This window comes from Pseudorasbora parva, chromosome 16 (genome assembly GCF_024679245.1).
Source record: "Pseudorasbora parva isolate DD20220531a chromosome 16, ASM2467924v1, whole genome shotgun sequence".
NCBI classification, from domain to species: domain Eukaryota; kingdom Metazoa; phylum Chordata; class Actinopteri; order Cypriniformes; family Gobionidae; genus Pseudorasbora; species Pseudorasbora parva.
The window spans coordinates 27,274,008-27,300,596 of NC_090187.1; the positions used below are offsets into that span (position 1 = coordinate 27,274,008).

Below are 26,589 nucleotides of genomic sequence, written 5' to 3' on the forward strand. Positions count from 1 at the left end.
ATTTAAATTTTTCTCTGATTTGTGAGTTTAGAAAAAAAGTCAGAATTGCGAGATATAGCATTGCAATTACCGTCTTTTTATTCCCCCCGGCAGAAATAAGCTTCCATGGTGTGTGGGATGGGGAAGTAGGGGGAAAAGTCTACCTAGAGGATCCTCTGCTTGAAGCACAGCCCTCCCCTTCTCTCTCTCTCTCTCTCTCTCTCTCTCTCGCTCTCTCTCTCTCACAGTCTTTCTCAGCTGGCTCTGCTCTCTCCCAGTCTTGCGCTGTGACTGTGTGTGCGCTGAGCTTTGCAGTGAGACACAGAGAGCGCAGCAGAAGAGTGCCTAGGGCTTCGCCAAGCTTTAGTTGAGTTTAGTCTCAGCCAAGTTACTATTTAAAAGTCAGAGAGAAAAAGTGCATAAAATCTAGGAGACAAACAACCCCAGGAACGGAACAAACACACTTTGGAAGTGAAACAGCGAGTGGTGTGGACATTCATGGTCCTCTCCTGAGGCTGCGGCTGCTTCACCAGGAGAGATGTGATCGTTGTGCGGTTCACACGCGCTGACTTATTCAACACCCAGACACACCTGCTCCATCCTCAGGTGGCGTTCAGAAGGACTGGATTGCTGAAACAACACTGTTGCGGGACTGCACGCAGCCAGGGAAGAGCATGGACTACCTGTGGGGGATTGTACTGCTGATGTGGGCACTCGGCGTGCCGGAGAGAGGAACCGACGCACAGAGGAGCAAGAACAACGTACCCCGGCTCAAACTCTCGTATAAAGGTCAGTCACCTCCTGCTTTTGGGCTTCTGGGAAGGGGTTAAATCAAAAATCAGTCAGAATGATTAAGGACTCTTAGAAGAGCAGATATTAAGTCTTGTTAAAGTTTGATAGGTTCAGTCTGTGTTGGAGACGCTTTCTTGTCCAGAGTTGGCATACTGTTCTGGATGCTTCTGGGGGATATTCCATTGATATGATTGACATGGCTTAATTATGAACGGCGGCTAATTTAGAAAGAGGTTTTTTGAAAGCATGAGAATGAGCTAGAATTCAAACTGACAGTAAGGTGTGCATAAAGAGTTTTATACATGTGTGTTTGCTTTCATAATTAATAACTAAAATATTAAAGTGGAGTTTAAAGTATGGGGTTTTATGTTCAGCTGGTGCTGAGTGGTGAAATTACAGATTGAAGTAGCACAGATTCACTATGATTACTTTTTTAATGATTTAAAAAAGAAAAATTAAATTGTAATCTTTTTTTATTTTATTTTTTATTTGTAACATTTAACCTTAAGCGGATCTGCACGTTAGCTCTCTTTCTACCAGATCAGACCCTTAAATATTACTTTTGTTGGTATAACCTAATTTAGTAATATATATAAAAAATTTGACTTGATAAAATACAGTTATTTTAGCTGTTCCCACATAAGTAAAATGTGTAGGTTACCAGATAAAGTTTTTTATTTATTTATTTATTTATTTTTATACAGTTCAGAGGTTTAATTGATAGCAGTGTGTTAGATGGAAGGGTTTGACTATATCTGAAAGCATTTAGGATCAATTCTGCTAGACACATATTATGTATCACACACTTTTCTGTGATTAATTTGTTGAGTTTCATGCAACGAATAAATCAGTGTAGTTGAGTGTGTGTGCATGTGTGTTTGTAGAGCCTGTGGGCTGAAAACGTTTGTCTGGATGCCCAGGTGGGAATGTTTAAACTGCTGGCATTCATTGTTTCTCTGAAACACCTACAGTTCATATGCCAAAAATACCGCCATGAATTTGATTTTGAATCTAACTTTTAATATCAGTCAATTGTACGTGATCACATTGGTTTTGCATCAGTACCCAAAACAATAACAATTGTAATTCATAGTTTTGAGGATGAGGACATTCATTCAGAGTATCCATGATGGCATCTGACCAAATTTGCATCATAATTTCAAAGAATTGAATTGGTTATGCAGTTTTTAATGTCAACAACAGATATAGGACATGTTCTCTACTCTTTTAGTAGTTGGTGAGCCTGTTTATTTAGCTATAATGCCTGTGCATGATGATGCATTTTATTATTCTATACAGTTTTGTTTGACAGTGATGCTATCAGACTTGTCCGTTTTGGGGTCGGAATCCACTGGTTGAGATCAACTGATCATTCATAATCTTCTTTCCATGTAAATGTACTGTACTTTCCTCCACTTTTTGTTCCTCAGTCAGACTAAATAGTTTATAAGATTCTCAGTGTTTTGAGGGAGTGTGTTATTATAATTGCAGACTGTTTTTAACGATGTGGTTTTGTTAAAACATTACAACTCTTCACGTCCGATTGCCGTTCGTGATGAAGTGAGTTGTCAAGAGTGAATTCACAGTAAGAGTGTTTAAATGAAAGAGCCCGTTCCACCCTCCCTCTGTAATTAGAAAGAGACACACCGAGAGAGAGAGGTTTAACAGTCAGGGCAGATGGCTGTATGAAAGTGAGCCATTTCTCTCTCTGCCAGCTTTCTAATTGCACTGACAGCTCCTCATTAGCTGGCTGGTGGAAGCTGAGCTCTGTATGAACCGCGGTGTGTGACTGTCAGGCGACAGACACACTCGATCCAGCACGCACACATGCACAGACACACGGGGGGCTTCTTAAGTACCCAGAGCTCTCATCTGCCCGAGCACAGATGCACACACACACGTCTAGAGGGGTTCGCCGTATCAAACACTGACACCTACAGGCATGCACACACTGTTTGTGTTGAAAACAATGGAGAAGGAGACAAAGAGAGATGGGCAGAGACGGAATATGCGTGTTTGTGCGTATGCACCGAGAGCACATGTGTGTTTGCGATGTATGCAGGCTGATCTGTGCAAACAGGACTTGGTGAAATGCCAAGACTGATTCTGATATCTAGCACCCGAGCAAACTCACACACCTGCGAACATTTGTCAGCGGAGTCTGGCTGATTCATCTTTTCCTGAATTCTCATCAGTTAAAATGCATGCGGGTGCGTGGAAGTAATTTCTCATGAAGAGCATGTATTTGTTGTCTTTACGCAAGGTTATAAATTCTGCAGGTTTTTTGAATAAGTTGAATAAAGATTCAATTGTGTAATTTCAGTGGCACTTTTATCACCGGTATTTGTTTATTTGTTTGTACAGGGTTTTTTTTTGTTTGTTTTTTTTTTACTTTACCTTTGGTCTAAAATAAAAAATCAACTGAGCCAATTTTATTGGGTTAGGCTTGTCGGGATGCTTCACAGTTTAAGAGCTTTAGTGAGAATCCAACCTAAGAATGGTTGTCTTTGTATATTAAAATTGAAGAAGAGAACTTACACTGCTCACTTCCAATAGCTAGATTGTTTCCACATATTGTAATGTTTCTTGCAAAATATTATCAATACACAAAAGTACACTGTAAAAAGTGAATGTGTTCTGTTTTTACCCTAAAGAGCAATAATTTATGATCCCAAAAAAATATTTTATTTAATTTTTTATATATTTTTTATATATTTTTGATTTATTATTTTTATTTTGGTTTAGCTTAGTCTTAATTTAGTCTTGATCTACATACTATTATAATAATATTTACTGTATCAGAAAGTCGTTGATATTATCAAATATGGTAAAATGATTTTACTGAATTAAATACCTTGAGGCCCTTTTAAAAAGTTCTTTTTTGATGTCCTTTTATATATTTGCAAGAACATATATATATATATATATATATATATATATATATATATATATATATATATATATATATATATATATATATATATATATATATATATATATATATATATATATATATATAGTTTATGATATATACTATAATCTACCAGCTGCAGCTGCATTTTCATAATCAGAATGGAGATGTGTGTGTGTGTGTGTGTGTGTGTGTGTGTGTGTGTGTGTGTGTGTGTGTGTGTGTGTGTGTGTGTGTTGTGTGTGTGTGTGTGTGTGTGTGTGTGTGTGTGTGTGTGTGTGTGTGTGTGTGTGTGTGTGTGTGTGTGTGTGTGTGTGTGTGTGTGTGTGTGTGTGTGTGTGGGGAGAGGAAGTCCTGACTGAGCTCAGGTGTTCCTCACAAGGGTGCTATCAATGTCCCCTCTGAGCCGAAAGTTCCCATGGCAGGTTAACAATAACACCTTTACATAAATGTGAAGTGAGGTGGAAAGACATAAAGAACATGAGAATATATGTAGCTGCATGTTGTCTTGAATAAGTGGTGCAACTAGTAGAGAAACAAGAGATTTGCTACTTCAGTGTGAGCGTGTGTGTGTGTGTGTGTGTGTGTGTGTGTGTGTGTGTGTGTGTGTGTGTGTGTGTGTGTGTGTGTGTGTGTGTGTGTGTGTGTGTGTGTGTGTGTGTGTGTGTGTGTGTGGCTAATTGTGTGGTGGAATAATGTTTTTGGTGTAATGCTATCTCATTCCGAAGTGAACTTTTTAAGACGGCTTTAATCTCATAAAGGAATGAGAGAAGTTTTATTTCACTTTAATTAAGCTTTTAATTCACAAACACGCAAAGAATCTGGTGTTGGGTTGCATTTGCAGCATGTGAACTCCGTATCCTCTTCAGAAATAAAGCCGCAGTGTTAGAGCGCACACACCTAAAACAATACGCCGCCAAATTCCTGTGAAATGGAAAACATTTATGCCATTATACATTTTCCCCCCTTGGAAAGCAAAAAGACATGATGAAAATGGGATTAGATTTGATTTTAGGTATTTGATTGCCTTAAAATCATCTTTGGACCCTGTGGAAAGGCTTCAGATGATCACGTACGCAAATAATCAGAACTCCAGATTTGATTAGATGGACATGCATGCAGTGATGAATGGAAAAAGGTGAGTGTGTATAGCACTCATGTTTCAATTGCCCACACCACCACCCTCCCCTCACCACACTCACACACGCACACACATGTGTCCTGCAGCGAAGAAGTGCAAGCAGTATGTAGGGTAGGGAAGTTTATTTTTATCAGCCTCAGATGGGACCGTTCCTCTGCCTTCACCTGCCCTCCCCTCATTGCTCGTGCTCTCAGATGTTTTTCCACAACAATAGATGGAGGGAAAGAGACAGAGAGAGTGTCTCAGTGGTTTGAAGAGGATGAGAGTAGCTCTTCTCCTGCCGTAGGCCTGTTTGAGTGCTGTTTAAACCGGTGAGGTTCAGATTAGCAGCATGTCTAAAGCCACTTCCTCCTGTGTGACTGCGTGCTGTAGATTACCCACAATGCCTGGCAGGAGCACCGTATGTTCTGGAATCTCAAGCACAAAATGTGGCCTGTTTTTGTCCTGACTCAGGTTATGTTACATTACCACTGAAAATTTGGGGTTAGTAATATTTTTTTTTTAAAGAGTCAACTCTTATGCGCACCAAGGCTGCATGTATTTAAAAACAAAAACAAAACAAAAAACAGTAACATTATAACATATTCAAATGGTAAACAGCTGTTTTCTTTTTTAAAGCTGCAGTCTGTAACGTTTTGCACTCTAGTGGTTAATAAACAGAACTGCATGCATCTTGCGGAAAAACATTGTTTATGTCTATGGACGAGTCACGCAGGGACTGTGCTCCTCCGCAGCGGTACCTACCAGTCTGGCCTGAAATAGTCCCAATATAAATACTTATTATAAGTGTACCATAATGATTCAGGGTTAGACAAAAACACGGTTTGGAAAATGGATTCATGTTGTACATTCTCATTATATAATTTTTGTAAATCTTGAACGCAAAAAAAAGTTACGGACAGCAGCTTTAATATATATTTTAAAATGTTTTTTCCTGTGATGGCGAAGCTGATTTTTTTTTTTTTTTTTTTTTTTTTTGAATACTCCAGTCTTCAGTGTCACATGATCATTCAGAAATCATTCTAATATGCTGATTGGTAACACTTTATTTTGAAAGTCCACTTTAGACATTGTACTAACTATAAGTAACTTTGCAACTACATGTCAAGTAACTGTCATTAGAGTATTTGTAGACTGTCTGGTTAATATTTCCTAAAACTTTATTTTGTCGGTCCCCCAACAGACATTCTACTGACTATAAGTAAATTGGCAACTACAATTCAACTTATTCTACTAACCCGAACCTGAACCCCTAACACCTAACCGTAACATACCAGTCTACTGACATGTAGTTGCAAAGTTACTTATAGTTAGTAGAATGTCTAAAGTGGACTATCAAAATAAAGTGTAACCTGCTGATTTGCTGTTCAGGAAACATTTCTGATTATTATCAGTAAAAATCGGTCATGCTGCTTAATAGTTTTGGAATATTTTTGAGGTATTTTCACAGAATTATATGATGGATAGAAAGCTCAAGAGAACAAAACTATTTGAAAAAGAAATCTTATGTAACATTTTAAATGTCTTTACTGTCATTTTTGCCATACAGTGAAGTGTGATTCCTCTGCTCTAGAGTCCAGTGGCGGCGTGCTTTACACCACTGCATCCGACATTTTACATTGCACTTGATGATGTAAGGCTTCGATACAGCTGCTCGTCAATGGAAGCCCATTCCATCAAGCTCTCTAGTATGCACTGTTCTTGAGCTAATCTGAAGGTCAAAGGAAGTTTGTAAGTCTGTAACTGTTGACTCTGCAGAAAGTTGGTGACATCTGTGTACTGTGCGCCTCAGGATGCGCTCACCCCGCTCTGTGATTTTACATGGCCTACCACTTCGTGGCTGAGTTGCTGTTGTTCCCAATTGCTTTCACTTTTTTAGCACTTAACGTGGAATATTTAGTAGTGAGGAAATTGACTTACACAGGTGGCAACCTATCACAGCACCACGCTTGAATTCAATGGGCTCCTGAGAGCGACCGATTCTTTCACAAATGTTTGTAGAAGCAGTCTGCATTACTAGGTGATTGATTTTATACACCTGTGGCCATGATAGTGATTAAACACCAGAATTCAATGATTTGGTGGGGTGTCCCAATACTTTTGGCAATATAGGGAATACATATTCTATTCATACACATATTAATCAATAATATATCTGCAGATTCATTACAGACTTTAACTAGTTATGAGTTCATGAACAAAGCTACACTTATTATTCTGAAACTGAAATGTGTTTCTGTAACATCAGTATTCTGATGATAGTGATTTCCATGATTCGATTCAGGTTTAAATGTGATCCCTACAATCTTGAATATTTGGTTACATCCTTGTAGACTGAAACGGTTTGGTGTTCCTTGTCTTTGTCTCTGACAGCTCAAACCCTTGATTCTGAGAACCTGTTCCTCAGGGTGTTCTCAGGGTTATCTTTAATAGATAAATAACTCTGGGCTAAATTATGATTACAGCTTAAATGATTGATTCACACAGCAACTGCCACTATTGTTGAATCTGAGGAAAACCAGCCAAAAACTACAAATTGATTCCAAAAAAGTTGGGACACTGTACAAATTGTGAATAAAAAAATGAATGCACTAATTTGCAAATCTCATAAGCTTTTACTTTATTCACAATATAATATAGATAATATATAAAATGTTGAAAGTGAGACATTTTGAAATGTCATGCCAATTTTTTTCTCATTTTGGATTTCATGAGAGCTACACATTCCAAAAACGTTGGGACAGGTAGCAATAAGAGGCCAGAAAAGTTAAATGTACATATAAGGAACAGCTGGAGGACCAACTTGCAACTTATTAGGTCAATTGGCAACACGACTGGGTATAAAAAGAGCCTCTCAGAGTGGCAGTGTCTCTCAGTCTAGTTGGGAAGAGGATCACCAATTCCCCCAATTTGCAGTGAAAAATAGTGGAGCAATATCAGAAAAGAGTTTCAAAGAGGAAAATGGCAAATACTTTGAAGTTATCATCATCTACAGTGCATAATATCATCCAAATATTCAGAGAATCTGGAACTTCGGGCCCTTAGACGACACTGCATCACATACAGGAATGCTACTGGAATGGGATTCACAATATGGGCTCAGGAATACTTCCAGAAAACTTGTCGGTGAACACAATCCACCGTGCTATTCGCTCTTGATGGCTTTTACTCTATTGGTAAAAAAAGAAGCTATATCTAAACATGATCCAGAAGTGCAGGCATTTTCTCTGGGCCAAGGCTCATTTAAAATGGACTGTGGCAAAGTGGAACACTGTTCTGTGGTCAGACAAATCAAAATTTGAAGTTCTTTTTGGAAAACTGGGACGCCATGTCATCAAGACTAAAGAGGTCAAGGACAACCCAAGTTGTTATCAGCATTCAGTTCAGAAGCTTGCATCTCTGATTGTATGGGGCAGCTTACACATCTGGGAAGGCACCATCAATGCTGAAAGGTATATCCAAGTTCTAGAACAACATATAATCCCATCCAGAGCATTTTTAAATTTTCCAACATGACAATGCCAGACCACATAAGCCCCTTTCACACTGCACGTCGGACCCGCAATATTCCCGGAAGATTGGGACCTAGTAACATTGCGGGGTTCGACCCGGGACGAGCGCTGTGTGAACAAAAGCCAAAACTAATGCCGCAACGTGTACGTAGTTATCGTGCGACTCCTAGAGCTTGTTTTTCAATAATACAACCCTGCAGTGCCAGAAGAGCTAGTCGGTGTTTTAAACGCAGAGAGTGTTCGTATACAAAAGAAACTAAAATTAAACAAGCAGAAATGTGCACAAACTGGACACAAGTCGAGACCACGGAGCTCCTTACAATCCGCGCTGAAGCTGAGATCGCTCGCCATTATACGTCACATCAGGATGTCACGTGTCAACTCGATCCGGGACCATTACGGGTTGTGTGTGAAAGCTCACATATTACGATATTTCGCTGGCAGTGTGAATTGACCAAATCTAGCGGCCCGGGAACAAATGCCGGGTCGCATTATCCGTGTATTTGCCGGAATCGCAGTGTGAAAGGGGCTATACTGTATCAATTACAACATCATGACTGCGTAGAAGAAGGATCTGGGTACTGAAATGGCCAGCCTGCATTCCAGATCTTTCACCTATAAAAAAAATTCGGCGCATCATAAAGAGGAAGATGCGACAAAGAAGACCTAAGACAGTCGAGCAACTAGACACTTACACATGATTGCAATTTGTTTTTATTCACAATTTGTACAGTGTCCCAACTTTTTTGGAATTGGGTTGTAAAACTTGTGCCTCTTCTTACATCTGCCATACTCTAAAACGTTCCTATACAATTCACTGCATATTCCAGATAAAATGAACACTGGTGGCAGAAAAACACCATCGACTTTCATTCCTTTTCACACAACTTTGATGAGGGACAAACTGTTAAGGCAGAGCAACTGGGTCAGAGTACCTTTGAAATGGCAAGTCTTGTGGGTTGCTCCCAGCCAGCAGTGGTTGAGAATTTACTAACAGTGGTCTGAGGAGGGACAAACCTCAATCCAGGGTTTTGTATGCCCAAGGCACATTAATGCACAAAGGCAATTAAGGTTATTCCGTCTGGTCTGAGCCAACAGAAAGTATTTGTTGATGTTACAGGGGGAATGTGTCGCAACATATTGTACTCTGCTGCGTATGAGGCTGCATAGCCGTGGACCACTTAGACTGCCTATGATAACCCCTGCCCACGATCGAAAGCACTTACAATGGGCATGCAAATATCGGAACTGGACAGAGCAGTGGAAGAAGGCTACCTGGTCTGATGAGTCCCATTTTATTTTACATAATGTGGATGGCCGTGTACATGTGCACTTTTAAACCGAGGAAGTGATGCTGCCAGGATGCACTGTGGGATGAAAACAAGCTGTTGGTGGGAGTGTGATGCTCTGGGAAATGTTCTGCTGGGAACCCTGGGTCCGGCCATTCATGTTGGATGTAAATATGACACGTGCCACCTACCCAGACATTATTGCAGACCAATGCAGAAAATGGTGTTCCCTGGTGGAATTGGCCTCTTTCAGCAGGATAATTCACCTTGCCACACTGCACACATTGTTCAGGAATGGTTGGAGAAACATGATGAAGAGTTCAAGGTGTTCACAAATTCCCCAGATTTCCAAGGTGTTGAACCTCCAAATTCCCCAGATCTCAATCTAATCTTCAGGATGTGCTGGACAAACAAGTTTGATCCATAGTGACTCCACCTCACAACCTACCAGACTTGAAAGATCTGCTGCTAACGTTTTGGTGCCAGATACCACAGGACACCTTTAGGAGTCTTGTAGAATCCATGCATCAGCGGATCGGCTTGGCTTTGGTAGCACGTGGAAGACCTAAAGCATAATTAGGCAGGTGGTCATAATGTTTTTGCTCATCTGTATGGCTTTTCAGATTTAGTTAACTTGCTCGCTCTTGTAATGAAAAGCACTGTTTTACAAATCCTGGTGCACGAGTCATGATAAAGTAGCTCAAACACTTGTAGAAGTGAGCTAAAATGGCATGTTTTTTTCAGCAAATGCATTTTTTATCTGAAGTCTAGTGTATGGTATAGTTTAGGTTCTATATTACAAGTTACCTTCATTTTTATAGAGCTTTTTACAATACAGATTGCTTTAAAGCAGCCTTACACACTGTAAAAAAAACCAAAAAAACAAAAATCAGGTCTCCAATTTAAAAATTTCTAGTGACTGATCACATCTAAATTTTTCAGTTGGCTGAATTTAATGAATAAAATGTCATAAATTCCCAGATTTTCAGTTCGGCCAACTGAAAAATATATTAATTCACATAATTTCAATACGGGTTCAGTCACTAGAAAACTTTCAATTGGATACATTTATTTATTTAATTTTTACAGTGCAGTGATAACAGGAAAATAATGGAACAAAGTGTGAAGGACTCGACATGGAGGCAAGATGGGATCCAATAGCTGGAAGTTTAATAAAAGTCAGCAACCAAATTCAAAACAACAGGCAGAGACGTAGTCAATAAACAGGCACAAAGGTAGTAACACAAAGGCAAACCAACTGGCAAGGGTTAACGCTTGGTAAGGAAGTGAATAACTGGCAATACTTCGCAAAGTGGCAGTGGAATGGCATGACTATTTATACTGTGTGTAACAGGAAGTAACCAACGAGCAAGAGTCCCAGTTAGTATTCAGGAGAGGGTTCCCTCCGGTGGCTGGATGAATGGGTGTCAGCCTCCTCCATTACACAAAGTTTGCTTCATCAGCTCGAGTGTCATTGTCCAGCTTGAGTAACTTTCCTGTTAATTAAATAAAAATCATTAGTTATTAATTTAGTAAACAGCAGTTCTGGAGAATACGGTGACGTCATTGTCCATACTGCAACAAATTACTTTTCTTATTTAGTTTTTTGTCTTGTTTCCAGTCTAAATATATTAAAACAAAATTCTTAAATCAAGATGCAATGATAAGTAAAATTGCAAAAGATATATTTTTCTTTTCTTTTCTTTTTTGCCTAAAACAACCAACATTATCTGCCAATGGGGTAAGACATTTTTTTGTTCTCAGAAGGAGTTTGATTACCAAGCCCAAATAAATGCACTTCTCACACCTCGACCTGATCACACGCTCACAAAGACACGCACAATGAGCAGAATGATGTACTAATTACATGATGTGATAACTTTGGAATCTGATTTATGTGTTTGTTAATGCCCTGGCAACTGTCTGGATCATAACAGAGGTGCTAATACATGTAAACATTACATCATGCTTTGTTTTCTCATGTTTGACTGATTAAAAGCTTGTGAAGATGATTGATTTATTGTTTCGATAATGGCACGCAATTAAAACAAAGCCACAGTTTCAAAACGATCACATACACATTTGTACACACACACAGACTATTTGTTCAAATGTAATGCTTTCAAAAGGTTCCCATTAACAATAATCATGTGCACAGTTAATTTCCTCTTGAAAAGTGAGTGTTTGTAATTGTTGACGGAGCCATTTTTAGTTTGTAGAGAGTATGTGTGTTCTTGCTGAATGTGTATGTGTTTCTGTTTTAATTAGACCTCTTCCCTGCGTAAGTGTATTACGCAAGCGGACTCTTGACAATCCGATGAGGCCGCCAGTGTCAGTTGATGTTACACACTTATCTGAAACTGCCAAATGTACACTCGTTAACATCAGGAGACGTTATCATAAAACATTTAAAAAGAAGAATGAAAAAGAGGAAAGACAGATTATGACGGCAACAATGACATAATTCAACAGATGTTTCTATGGCAGCTCAGAGGAAACTCTCACTGAACTTTGTGCACTGTATTTCCTCACAGTAAGAGAAATATATAGTCATACACTCCACAAAAGTCCAATACATTGTCAACTTGTTTGCAAAATGCATCACTGAACTCTGTGGGCTTATGGAGTAAACTAAATAATTGCAATTAATTTTATGATTATGATTCTATGATTTATGATGTCCAGTATTTCAAATGAAATTAAAATAAGGTCACATTTATCTGATTAATGTTTGTACACAAAAACAAACGTGTGCGTGTGTGTGTGTGTGTGTGTGTGTGTGTGTGTGTGTGTGTGTGTGTGTGTGTGTGTGTGTGTGAAATGTGGGGACATTCCATAGGCGTAATGGTTTTTATACTATACAAACTGTGTTTTCTATCCCCCTTACACTGCCCCTACCCCTAAACCTACCCATCACAGGAAACATTCAGAATTTTTACTTTCCCAGAAAAACTCATCCTGTATGATTTATAAGCCTTTGAAAAGTGGGGACATGGGTAATGTCCTCATATTTCCCCCTCTCCTGTAATACCTGTGTCATACCCGTGTCATTATACACATTTGTGTCCTGATATTTCTCAAAAACAAGCACACACACTTATGTTCAAAGATATGACAGGGGGAAAAAAGTTAAATATGAGCGATTTCTGTTGCCAAATAATAATTTCTAAAAAGAGGTACAAAAGTCTTGTGGAGTTTGGTACATGAGTGTGAGTATAATTGATGATGGAATTTCCATTTTTGGACAAAGCAACCTTAGCACAGAGGCAGTGAAAAACGGGTCCGATTTTTGGTTAATGGAAGGAATCAAGCTTTTTCAGATTTTAAGAGGCATTGTTTTGTCTTATAAAAAGCCTGTGTATGTGTGTGAATGCACATTGAAGTGGTGGTGTGATGAATTCCTGGTGTTTCAAGTGTGTCTGAGTGTGTAAAAGGCATTTTGAGTGTTTTTTAGTCATGGTGCCAAATGGAAACACCACAGACACTCCAAAATGAGCTCTCCAAACCTCAGTGAGAGATTCACTGTCATTCACTCTTTCTCATCTTGTCTCGCTGACCTCTTTTAAGTCATCTAGTCTTAATCTCTCATCGCCCTGTTCTTCTCTTCTCCTCTGTGTCACTCAATGGGTTTTAGCTCACCCTTTCACTCTTTCCTCTATCCTGTTCCTCCTCTTTTTCCCTTCAGGCCAAAACTCTTGTGTCACTGAATTCTGTTCTGACATACAGTACATTATACATGTGTGTGGTTATAAAGGTTTACATGATGCAAAATGTGCTTATAAAATTAACACAATTGTAGAATTTGGAACCTAAAAGGTCTGTCCATTACATTATTGATTAGTTTCACTGTTTGAATTTAAATATATTTATATTTGGTTACTTTTGGATGATAGCAGCAGGCTTTGAAACCTTTTTTTTTTAGATCATAAATGTCAAGCGAATGATTTTGCTGGCCGGTGTTTGCCACCCTGTTATCCTGTTTTATCTATTGCCCTTCATGACTTAAAGGGATAGTTCAGTCATGTTGTTCCAAACCCGAACAAATATTTTTGATGATATCTTAGAAATGTCAGTCCCTCCACTGACAGCTACACAAATTTGATGCTTTAAAACGTTTGCAAAACTAATCCATATGAATTAAGAGGTTTAGTCCAACATTTTCTGTAGAGACTTGATTGCTTTATATGATGAACGGATTGATTTTAGGCTTTTATTCACGTAAACATTTATCAACTCACACCTCAGTTGTGGTTAACAGAAGTTCAAGCCTGATCGCTTGACATGTGAGAACCAATTAAGTTAATTCTCGTGTCTAGCAGCACGTTTGAGCTTCTGCAAGAACCAATGAGGTTCATTCTCATGTTACGGAGCACGTTTGAGCTTCTTTGAGAACCAATGAGGTTCATTCTCATGATACGCAGCACGTTTGAGCTTCTGCAAGAACCAATGAGGTTCATTCTCGTGTCTAGCAGCACGTTTGAGCTTCTGCAAGAACCAATGAGGTTTATTCTCTTGTTACGCAGCACGTTTGAGCTTCTGCAAGAACCAATGAGGTTCATTCTCGTGTTACGCAGCATGTTTGAGCTTCTGCAAGAACCAATGAGGTTCATTCTCGTGTCTAGCAGCACGTTTGAGCTTCTGCAAGAACCAATGAGGTTCATTCTCGTGTCTAGCAGCACGTTTGAGCTTCTGCAAGAACCAATGAGGTTTATTCTCTTGTTACGCAGCACGTTTGAGCTTCTGCAAGAACCAATGAGGTTCATTCTCGTGTCTAGCAGCACGTTTGAGCTTCTGCAAGAACCAATGAGGTTCATTCTCGTGTCTAGCAGCACGTTTGAGCTTCTGCAAGAACCAATGAGGTTTATTCTCTTGTTACGCAGCACGTTTGAGCTTCTGCAAGAACCAATGAGGTTCATTCTCATGTTACGGAGCACGTTTGAGCTTCTTTGAGAACCAATGAGGTTCATTCTCGTGTCTAGCAGCACGTTTGAGCTTCTGCGAGAACCAATGAGGTTCATTCTCGTGTCTAGCAGCACGTTTGAGCTTCTGCAAGAACCAATGAGGTTCATTCTCGTGTCTAGCAGCACGTTTGAGCTTCTGCGAGAACCAATGAGGTTCATTCTCGTGTCTAGCAGCACGTTTGAGCTTCTGCAAGAACCAATGAGGTTTATTCTCTTGTTACGCAGCACGTTTGAGCTTCAGCAAGAACCAATGAGGTTTATTCTCTTGTTACGCAGCACGTTTGAGCTTCTGCAAGAACCAATGAGGTTTATTCTCGTTACGCAGCACGTTTGAGCTTCTGCAAGAACCAATGAGGTTCATTCTCATGTTACGCAGCACGTTTGAGCTTCTGCAAGAACCAATGAGGTTTATTCTCGTTACGCAGCACGTTTGAGCTTCTGCAAGAACCAATGAGGTTCATTTTCGTGTTACGCAGCATGTTTGAGCTTCTGCAAGAACCAATGAGGTTCATTCTCGTGTCTAGCAGCACGTTTGAGCTTCTGCAAGAACAAATGAGGTTTATTCTCTTGTTACGCAGCACGTTTGAGCTTCTGCAAGAACCAATGAGGTTCATTCTCATGTTACGCAGCACGTTTGAGCTTCTTTGAGAACCAATGAGGTTCATTCTCGTGTCTAGCAGCACGTTTGAGCTTCTGCAAGAACCATGAGGTTCATTCTCGTGTCTAGCAGCACGTTTGAGCTTCTGCAAGAACCAATGAGGTTCATTCTCGTGTCTAGCAGCACGTTTGAGCTTCTGCAAGAACCAATGAGGTTCATTCTCGTGTCTAGCAGCACGTTTGAGCTTCTGCAAGAACCAATGAGGTTCAATCTCGTGTTACGCAGCACGTTTGAGCTTCTGCAAGAACCAATGAGGTTTATTCTCTTGTTACGCAGCACGTTTGAGCTTCAGCAAGAACCAATGAGGTTCATTCTCTTTTTAGGCAGCACGTTTGAGCTTCTGCAGGAACCAATGAGGTTCATTCTAATGTTACGCAGCACGTTTGAGCTTTTGCAAGAACCAATGAGGTTCATTCTCGTGTCTAGCAGCACGTTTGAGCTTCTGCAAGAACCAATGAGGTTTATTCTCTTGTTACGCAGCACGTTTGAGCTTCTTTGGGAACCAATGAGGTTCATTCTCGTGTATAGCAGCACGTTTGAGCTTCTGCAAGAACCATGAGGTTCATTCTCGTGTATAGCAGCACGTTTGAGCTTCTGCAAGAACCAATGAGGTTCATTCTCGTGTTACGCAGCATGTTTGAGCTTCTGCAAGAACCAATGAGGTTCATTCTCGTGTTACGCAGCACGTTTGAGCTTCTGCAAGAACCATGAGGTTCATTCTCGTGTCTAGCAGCACGTTTGAGCTTCTGCAAGAACCAATGAGGTTAATTCTCTTGTTACGCAGCACGTTTGAGCTTCTGCAAGAACCAATGAGGTTCATTCTCGTGTTACGCAGCACGTTTGAGCTTCTGCAAGAACCAATGAGGTTTATTCTCTTGTTACGCAGCACGTTTGAGCTTCAGCAAGAACCAATGAGGTTTATTCTCTTGTTACGCAGCACGTTTGAGCTTCTGCAAGAACCAATGAGGTTTATTCTCGTTACGCAGCACGTTTGAGCTTCAGCAAGAACCAATGAGGTTCATTCTCTTGTTAGGCAGCACATTTGAGCTTCTGCAATAACCAATGAGGTTCATTCTTGTGTTACGCAACATGTTTGAGCTTCTGCAAGAACCAATGAGGTTCATTCTCATGTTACGCAGCACGTTTGAGCTTCTGCAAGAACCAATGAGGTTTATTCTCTTGTTACGCAGCACGTTTGAGCTTCAGCAAAAACCAATGAGGTTAATTCTCGTGTTACGCAGCACGTTTGAGCTTCTGCAAGAACCAATTATGTTCATTCTCTTGTTACGCAGCACGTTTGAGCTTCTGCATGAACCAATGAGGTTCATTCTCGTGTTACGCAGCACGTTTGAGCTTCTGCAAGAACCAATGAGGTTCATTCTCGTGTCTAGCAGCACGTTTGAGCTTCTGCAAGAACAAATGAGGTTCATTCTCGTGTCTAGCAGCACGTTTGAGCTTCTGCAAGAACCAATGAGGTTCATTCTTATGTTACGCAGCACGTTTAAGCTTCTGCAAGAACCAATGAGGTTCATTCTCATGTTACGCAGCACGTTTGAGCTTCTGCAAGAACCAATGAGGTTCATTCTCGTGTTACGTAGCACGTTTAAGCTTCCGCAAGAGCTTCTATTTATATTCGCTAATTAATGTTTATATGTGAATAAAGTCTAAATTTCATCATATAGAGCATTTGAGTAGATTTAGATTTTTTTTTTTACTAAATCACTCAATTCATATGGAATAGTTTTATGATTTCATTATGAATTGTAGAAAGTGTTAGTTGCTAGCTGTCTATAGAAAGACAGTGAGCTCTCATGTTTCCTCATTTGTGTTCCGAAGATGAATGGAAGTTTGGAACAGCATGAGGGTGAGTAAATAATGACAGAATTTTCCTTTTTGGGTGAACTAACCCTTTAACATGCACACACATACAGACAATCACAGGATATATTAACTCTCCAAATACTGCCTTATTTCTCAGCTGTTATTAATGTCTCTCTGGAGAGCAATTTAAATGTGACGGCAGGGAAAATCTTACTTCCCTTAAGGACAAATGCTGTAATTATAGCTTGCTGTTCATTAAAGTAATACTTCACCCACCAATACAAAATTCTGCCGTCATTTACTCACCCTCATGGTATGACTTTCTTTCTCCTGTGGAATATATAAGGCAATGTTAGACAGCATGGTCTTTTCCATACTGTGAACATATAGCATGACAAAAGTGCTTTCTGTCATACATCTTTGTTGGTCTCTTCACTACAGTAAACCAAGACAATAGTCCCAGATTTCGATATAGGCAATATAGATTTTTTTGAGGAACATACCACAATTATTAGTTGTTATTCACTGAAAATTTACTGTAGCACTCAGATATCATCACTAATATCATAGTTTTTTTATTGTGCTTTCTTGTGGCTTGACCTGTAGAATGATTATTTCAGAGTGATGTTTAGAACACTAGGGTGAGTAACTTAAGACATAATTGTCATTTTTGGATGAACTAGTCCTATTATAAATAAATACAATAAGAAATCCCTATAGCAAATGTGTCCCATAAATATTTTGAAGCTACTTGAAACTAATTTATACAGATTGCTTGTGTTTTTCATGGCTTGGCTTCATTCAGTTATTTGCTCTGTAGACAGAAAAAAAACTACATAAAGAACAAAAGCAAAATCTACTAGCAAGTATCTATGTGTATCCATGAGCACCGCCAGCTTTCCCAGCTGTATTTTAGCCAAAACCACAGTCACACATCTCACACACTAGAGCAGAGCTGCTGTCCCTGCTGAGCTGTTTGCTGTCAGTGCCAAGGTCCATCATTTAGTCTCCCCATCAGCCTTATAACTCTCAAATGAAGATCGGTTGGGAAAAAACATCATACTATTGACCATATTTGAAAGCTCAGCAAATGTGTGTTAATTTTTCTGTCAGCGTTTGCTTTTGAAGTTTGTTGGAGACCATTTCTCAGATGTGCAATAATTCCTATACCATGTTCACTTTTTCCTCACAGAAATGTTGGAGTCCAACAACCTGCTCACTTTCAATGGATTGGCCAACAGCTCTGCATATCACACCTTTTTATTGGATGAGGAGCGAGGTCGGCTTTTTGTGGGGGCAAAAGACCATGTGCTGTCCTTCAACTTGGTGGACATCAACATGGACCAGCAACTGGTAAGAAGAAGGAGTTAGAACCAATTTTGGTGTTTAGAGGGAACTGAAATATTCAGCACTGTGTATGAGACATCATTCAAATTAAATTGATGTAGATTTGCAAGGTGTAGTTTGCTAGCTAGTAGGGCTGTGCGATATTGAAGAAAAATGCCATATGCAATACCTTGTAGCATAATAATGCGATATTCGATATGCGATATGATAATGCTATTACGGTGTAAAATCGATTTAAATCATATATTTTTAAAAATATTTAAAAATGAGAATGATACCATTCCTGTGTTTCATATTCTTTCTGGGAAAAGAAAGCGTCGCTACAACTTCTGAAAGTGACCAACTGTGTTTTAGCAAAAAATGATGTCACAAATCTGACAATATAATTTTAACATCAGTGTAAACAAACAAAAAATTTAGGCCTATTGCACATATTTAAATACCAAAAAACTCTTTGCTTGATATAGTAAGATCAACCTAAAACTTTACGTCAACATCATACAGGTAAACAAAGACACCTGAACGATTATTTTTAATGCATTTTAATAACTCTTTATTCATAACTCAAGCAAGTCACATAAGTAACAGTCGTGTGCTCATATGAGTCTACCTTAAACATACACTTTTCACAATGTTGAAGTAGCCTATAAAAATCATTCAGATATTCCGTGCCATTGCGATATGCATACACTGGGGCGGCAGTGGCTCAGTGGTTCAGGTAGGTTGTCTACAAACCGAATGGTTGGTGGTTCAATCCCCCGTTCCACCTGACCAAGTGTCGAAGTGTCCATGAGCAAGACACCTAACCCCAGCTGCTCCCGACGAGCTGGATGATGCCTTACATGGCTGACATCGCCGTCGGTGTATGAATGGGTGAATGTGAGGTAAAATGTAAAGCCCTTTGGATGGCCATAGGGTCTGTTAAAAGCACTATATAAATGCAGTCCATTTAATGCAGTGCTTATTAGTACCTTAAAGTTACATTGTAGTGCCTTAAAGGTACATATTATTACCTTTTCGGTTTTGTACCTTAGGGTATCGCCCCAGTGACAGAATTGTACCTTTTTTTCTGACAGTGTCAGAAAGCAAACTCAACTACCTGGTAAGTTGTCTGGTCATAGAGAAGCCCGTCATAATTAGTCTGGTTTAAGGTCATGTCTATTCAGCACTATATCAAACAGAGACTGAAAACCAAAACAGTCATTGTCATGAAGATTATTGTTAGAGATGGTGAATTTGTTACAAAAGCTGTGTTTTGATAGCGGTCGAGATTGTGATTTAAATAGGCTGAGTTTAGAGTTTTACGTAATTTTGCTGAAAGTTGCTGACAGTGTAACAGTTAGCATGTTAAATCTGTCAACAGTCTAAACCCTCTCAGAGATGTGTCTTAGAACCACCACTGCTATCAAATGAATGCTGAAAAACTTCATATACACATAAAAGTTCTATGTAAATTAGTTTACATTTGTGCTAGTCTCTCTCAGTTTTTCTCTTGTTCTCTTGTTCTCTTGTTCTCTCTCTCTCTCTCTCTCTCTCTCTCTCTCTCTCTCTCTCTCTCTCTCTCTCTCTCTCTCTCTCTCTCTCTCTCTCTCTCTGCCTTATAAACACAAACACGAACACATCAGCACACAGGGGGATCTGTTTCTAGCGAAAAGAGTATGAATATTTCAGAGTAAAGCTGTCATACTGATCACATAGAGTCTGGCTGAGAGCTGCTATCCATTCACCTGGATAAATAATGAACAAAATAAACATGGCGAAGTACAGACAAATGATGCCAGCGCAGAACCGCAGCCCACTTTAGCTTATATACAACTCTATGAACATGACCTTCACAGAACGGTTATATAAATGTTACCATATGAGGAAATACAGATATCCTGAAAATGTAACTTTTGTAGGATATCTAAGGGGCAGAATTTTAGGTTTAACTAAGGTTTAAAGGGATAGTTCACCCAAATATTAATATTATTATTATTTTTTGCTTACCCCCAGTGTATCCAACATATAGGTGTCTTTGTTTCTTCAATAGAACGCAAATGAAGATTATTACCATTAGGTTCATCCCGCTCCTTTTCATGTAATTAATTTTTTTATATTGTTGTGTTTGTTATGTGGTAACCCAATTATTGTATGTTCATATTTTACTGTTTTTTTTTTTTTTTCATTATTTTTTTTTTTATTATTATCATATAATGCATGTGAATGGGTAACAATTCTATGAGAGAAAAAAAAAAAACATGTTTAGACAACATGCACAAAGAGCCCTGTGGCTCATGACGACACATTGAAATCTTAAGACACAACATGATCAGTTTGTGTGAGAAATTTAGCCTAGCGTTGAGCCTGACGCTCTGGCGTTGTGTACGAGGTTCACTTCTGTCCTTGGTGTAAACTACGCTAGGTTGTGTATACCAGAAGTGATGTCTTTACACGTACATGTGTAATGACGTTAGAGCGTGTATATTGACCTTCATTAATGAAAGTGAATCACGTTCCAGGCTGTTGGATATGGCATTGTATTTGAGGTAAAAAATGATATAAATACGGCTCGATTAATCACACAAACAGATCGTTTTGTGTTTTAAGATATGTGTCATCATGAGCCACATGGCTCTTTGTGCATGTTTTCTAAGCATGTTTTTTTTTTGCTCTCATAGAATTGTTACCCATTCACATGCATCACATGACTGGCTCACAGCAACGGAGACATTAGGGTCTAATGAGGGCAACTGCTACCAAAGAAAACGTTCTTCCTCCATACAAACTTGTACAATGCTGAGAATATTCAGCATTGTACAGTACTTTCTCTCTTTCTCTCTTTGTCTCCACACACTTTCACTGAGAGCTTATCTGATCAGGATGCAGTTTCACACATTCGCAGGCATCAGACAGGAGCTGTATTACAGCACACTCAACTCTCTCCAGCCACGGGCTGAATGTAACTCGCTGTGACAGCAGTCCCATAGAAACCTTGTTTTTGCCCTTTTTTACAGTTCCATTACTATTCTATTTCCACTGAAGACTTCTCACACAATTCCAAGGATTAACACATCTGGAAAGTTTTTCTCTTTTTTTGTTGTAGAAGAAATTAATTATTTTATAATTAATAAGGACATCATAGGATGCATTAAATTGATCAAATGTGACAGCAAAAAAAAAAATCTATTTAAAATAAGTGCTGTTCTTTTTATTAGATTCATAAAATAATTCAGTTAATTGAGCAGCACAACTGTTTTCATCATTGATAATGATTCATCATAATAAATGCTTCTTGAGCAGAAAATCTGCATTTTAGAATAATTTCTGAACACACCGAAGACTGGAGTAATGATGATGAAAATTCAGCTTTGCCATCACAGGAATACATTTTAATTTCAAATAATTTTTCCCAATGTTACCATTTTTACTGTATTTTTGATCAAATAAATGCAGCCTTGGTGAGCATAATATACTTATTTTAAAACAGTTTAAAAAATACTTACCAACCCCAAACTTTTGAATAGTTTTGTTCATCTCACTGCATTTATCTGACACTCTCTAAAGTTTCATGACTCTAGACTCTTCCTGGCCCTCTTTTAAAGTAGGTGCAAAGGAATTTTTAGGGTAGATTTCATATAAAAGTTTTCTCAAAAAAGGTTGAATCTCAGTGCTGTCCTCTTATACGTTCTGAAGTTTCCTTAGGCTGTGTTGAAAATCATGTGGAATATGTATCTATGATCTGCTAAATAGCCTATCATTTGTGATTTACAATAATAATTGTTCACCACCGTTGCATTTCTACAGCATTCAGAAACATCTGTCAAAAAAATAAAAAAATAAAATAAAAACATTTTGTAAGGGTTACATTTGTTGTTTTTTTTAAATCGCTATACATGTTGAGAAATGGATTGCTAAATTTGATTCAAATGGGTCACCGGTGGCATTGGTAAACAGTGACCTTTATGTGAAATATGTTTGGCACACTGGGGGATAAAAATTGTAGATATTTTCTTGCTAAACTTGTTGCTATGCTTACATTTGATCATGTCATTTTGATCCATTTTTGCACTTTAAATGAGTAGATTGCTACTGTGAGGGATAATAGACAAACAGAGCATAACACACAGAGCATAAAAAGAGATAGAATAGAAACTTTCAACAAAAGATATCCCAGAATTCTTTCCCTTTAAATTGCTGTCTCTTTCTCTCTCTGACTGGTAGATAACCTGGCCTTCTTCACCTTCTCGACGAGATGAATGCAAGTGGGCTGGGAAAGATGTCCAGGTAAGTGCTTTTCTTACGTCCCCTCCCATCCTCTCTCTTCTGTCCTCTCCACAACCCTGATATCTGTCAGACAGAACTAATGTTTGACTGCACTATTCCACTTCTCTCTCTCTGGTTCGTCTCATATACATTTTGCTTTGTAGTTAAAAATTTTACGGTATGTATTATATATAAGCAAAATGAAACTATAAAACAAGTAAACTCTAGCTTAGAGCAAAACTATTATCTGACGTTAAGGGCTGTATTTTAATGATCTGAGCGCATGTTGTGAAGCACATGCTGCAGGTGCACATAGGGTGTGTCCGAATCCACTTTTGCTAGTTTAAAGACCGACACATGGTCCAAATGGGTTGTACTAGTGTCTTAATGAGTCATGGTTGTGTTTTGGGCATAACATGCAATAAATCACCATCATGGTGGAATTTGTGAGTGGAAAGACTGAACGCTACCCCAGAGAGGAATCCTTATATTTTTAATATTTAAAAATGTTTGTGTGCTGCTGCGTGTGTGTAATAAGCAGAGTGTACATGTGTTGTGCACCCATCTATAGGTGCATATTACTAACATGGCCTTTAAATAACACAAAAATACTGCACTTTTGACTTTAGACATGTTTTTGTTGGTCAATGGTGCGGACGTTTTTAGTTGCTTTAAAATAACAACACAGCAGCAATGCGACTGAACACACCTTGGTTTTCGACTAGCACGCCCATCATCTCACATAGCCAGACCTTTAGACTGATGGCAGAAGGTCTGGACTCCATCGCAGTTTTCATCGGTCAAGGACCACCCAAGAGGATGTTTGACTTGACGTGAAAATGCTATTTTGAAAATGATAACTGCTTCTTTTCTTATGTCATGTTTGTGATTTTTGATCAAACCATAGGCTGCAGAAGAAGCAATATTTTTTTTTATATTTCTTGACCACTACGTGGCACTGTGCAGGTACTCCTCAGGTCATGGTTGTCATAACACAAACCAAGTTTGGTCAGAATACACTAAAGCGCTGCAGAGATATAGCCTCACATCCATTTTGGAATAATAATTAATCAAATTTGTGTGTTATTCAAGAACAGTTAGACAAATTAACTTGAATTTCATTGGTTTTTGATTGCATAGTCTGAAGATGATCTGGTACATTTTTTTGTGAAATGGCAAGTTATTAGCATAAACGTGGGTGCAATTTTAGACAGTTGGTGGTGCTAGATGGATTGAGTTAGAGACTCCAAATTTGGAAATCTTCTTTTTTGTGCCAAATTTCATAACTTTCCTGTCATAGACTGAAATAGAGCAGCAGAAGAAGAAGAAGAAGAAGAAGAAGAAGAAGAAGAAGAAGAAGAAGAAGAAGAAGAAGAAGAAGAAGAAGAAGAAGAAGAAGAAGAAGAAGAAGAAGAAGAAGAAGAAGAAGAAGAAGAAGAAGAAGTAACAATTACAATAGGTGCCTATGGACCTCTGGTGCTTGTCCCTAATTAAAATCTATTAAAATAGAAAACATTTTATTTTAAATTGTCAAAATATTTCACAGTATGTTTTAGTCAAATAAATGCAACCTTGGCGAGCATAAGAAACTTTAAAAAACAGTAAAAAAATCACATCAACCCAACCCGGTGTACAGTACGTCTACATACATAATATTTCAAAAGAGCAAAATGCCATTTTCCATTATATGCTTTTCATTGAAAGAAAATATAATATTTGAGATGGATCCAAAAACAAGACATGATTGGTTTGCTTTAGACAGGAACGTCTCATTCGGAAAAGATAAAGCCGAGCTTGTCTGTCATCTGTCTTTTGCTTTCACAAAGTTAAAAGTTTCTTCCACAAGGTCAGCTCAGCAGATGTCAATGAAATAATGAATACAAAAACAAATCACTGAATTGTGGAACTACGGTGTGTAAACACTTTCCAGGCATAGCTGCCATTTGCTCTCATAAATTCCAATGTAGATCCTGCCTGAGGCGCTGCCTTGAACATATAGAGCCATAGAAAGCGGCCTTCTGCCCCGTTAGCATCATAAAGAAACCATAAGGTTGGTTGGTTCTCAATGGTGCTTATTTGAATTGCAATAACATGCATTGTGTGAGATTTCGATGTAAACAGGGTCTTGATGAATAGAAGGGTGCTCACTGAAAGATGGCTTTTATGTGAAGAGAGGGGTGCCGGTTAAAAGAGACCGATTGACTGAGGCTTGTTCTTCTCAAAGAAAGGTTGACTCAAGCTTGTTTGAAGTGAAGTGGGACAATGTCAATTTAGGGCCCTTTTGAGGGACGATGAAGGCGGTAAACTGCTGGTTGTGTTGAAGGAGCTCAACCGCAATTTGTAAGAAACAAAAAAAGAGTGAGATCAATGAATGCCCATGATACACAAGTCTTCACAAACACATTCACAAAATGTTTTTGTCCTAACGAGGGGCTTTGTGTTGACGTCGGTTTAATAAAGTTTTCCAATTAAAGCCACAATGTCATTTTCACTGCTACAGGTTGCTTATATTATTCAAAAGCAAGGTGTAGCTTGATGATGCCTTGATTTTACGGAGCTTTTATTATACCGCAGATGATCGCTTCCACTTCTTCAGCTCATGCATGTGCTATGTGCTCCGCGCATTAAATCACCCACAATCCTTTGCACACATTCCAATTCATGAAAATAAACTGACGGAAAATTAGGTGGTACTGAGCTTGTCTGAGAACTTGATAAAAATAATGTTTTTGGACATGAGAAATTTACCTACAGACGAGTTGAAATTGGAGAAATACTTTTTTGTTAATTTCATTTACGGATTTAGTTTCAGCTATTACAATATTGAGGACGTTTAAGAAGAAGCCTGATCTTTGAGTCACATTATACAGGAGGAATTGGCAAAAATTTCAGTCTCTCGATGTGTAAAACTGATAGAGACATACCCCAAGCGACTTACAGCTGTAATCGCAGCAAAAGGTGGCGCTACAAAGTATTAACTTAAGGGGGCTGAATAATTTTGCACGCCCAATTTTTCAGTTTTTGATTTGTTACAAAAGTTTGAACTATCCAATAAATTTTGTTCCACTTCATGATTATGTCCCACTTGTTGTTGATTCTTCACAAAAAAAATTACAGTTTCATATTATTATGTTTGAAGCCTGAAATGTGGCAAAAGGTCGCAAAGTTCAAGGGGGCTGAATACTTTCGCAAGGCACTGTATGTTGTCATACTTTTTTGTAAACCTTTTCCACATCAGATGAGTCACTTCAGTCCATTCCAGATGAGGCATGCTCTGACACGTGGCTTTAACACAACGGAGGAGCTTCTGAACACACGCGCACACATTTCCATAGGCAAAATCCCAGCTCGGATGCTACAGTGAGGCTGACAAACACAAGCTCATTCGTACACAAACGCTATCCCTGAGAGTGCAGGCCGCTGGGGAACTCTGGACGCCCATAACAGGATTTCCCTGCAAATGCACTAAACACCCTGCTGAAAAACAACTCCAGCTGTTGTAATATTTTCCTTTTAATAAAGCTCTTTGTGGGAGTGTGTCAGTCAGCTGTGCTGCTGTGTGTGGAATTCTGCTGCATCTGTGTGAGAGCAGGATTTTGATCCATACATACACTTCATACATTTGCCACAATAAACAGAGGAATTATGCAAATATTATAGACCAAATAATGATTGAGTCAGTACACAGATTACAGTGTAACACACATAGTCATGCATAAACCTATGGGTGCTATAAAATTGAAGGTGATAATTTGAGTCAGTTCTCCACAAGTTCACACAGGTGTACTAGCAAAGTCATCACAGGTTTAGGTCATCACTTGTTTCACTAACTATACAGAAAGTAGCTAAACAAATACATCCATTTTCATTACTGTTAAACAAGATAGGGGTCAGTAAGAGTTTTTAACGTTGAAGAACACTTCACCATGGCTG

At 38.8% G+C, this 26,589-nt stretch overlaps 1 protein-coding gene across 1 annotated transcript in view; it reads left to right on the forward strand.

The window, feature by feature from the left end:
- Positions 1–268: 268 nt before the first annotated feature.
- Positions 269–26,589, forward strand: part of sema3ab (sema domain, immunoglobulin domain (Ig), short basic domain, secreted, (semaphorin) 3Ab) — a 55,089-nt gene continuing 28,768 nt past the window's right edge. The window contains exons 1-3 of the mRNA XM_067420139.1: positions 269–768; positions 18,257–18,417; positions 22,615–22,677. Coding sequence (XP_067276240.1) covers positions 654–768; positions 18,257–18,417; positions 22,615–22,677 — 339 coding nt within the window. The 5' untranslated portion in view covers positions 269–653. The remainder of the gene's footprint in view (positions 769–18,256; positions 18,418–22,614; positions 22,678–26,589) is intronic.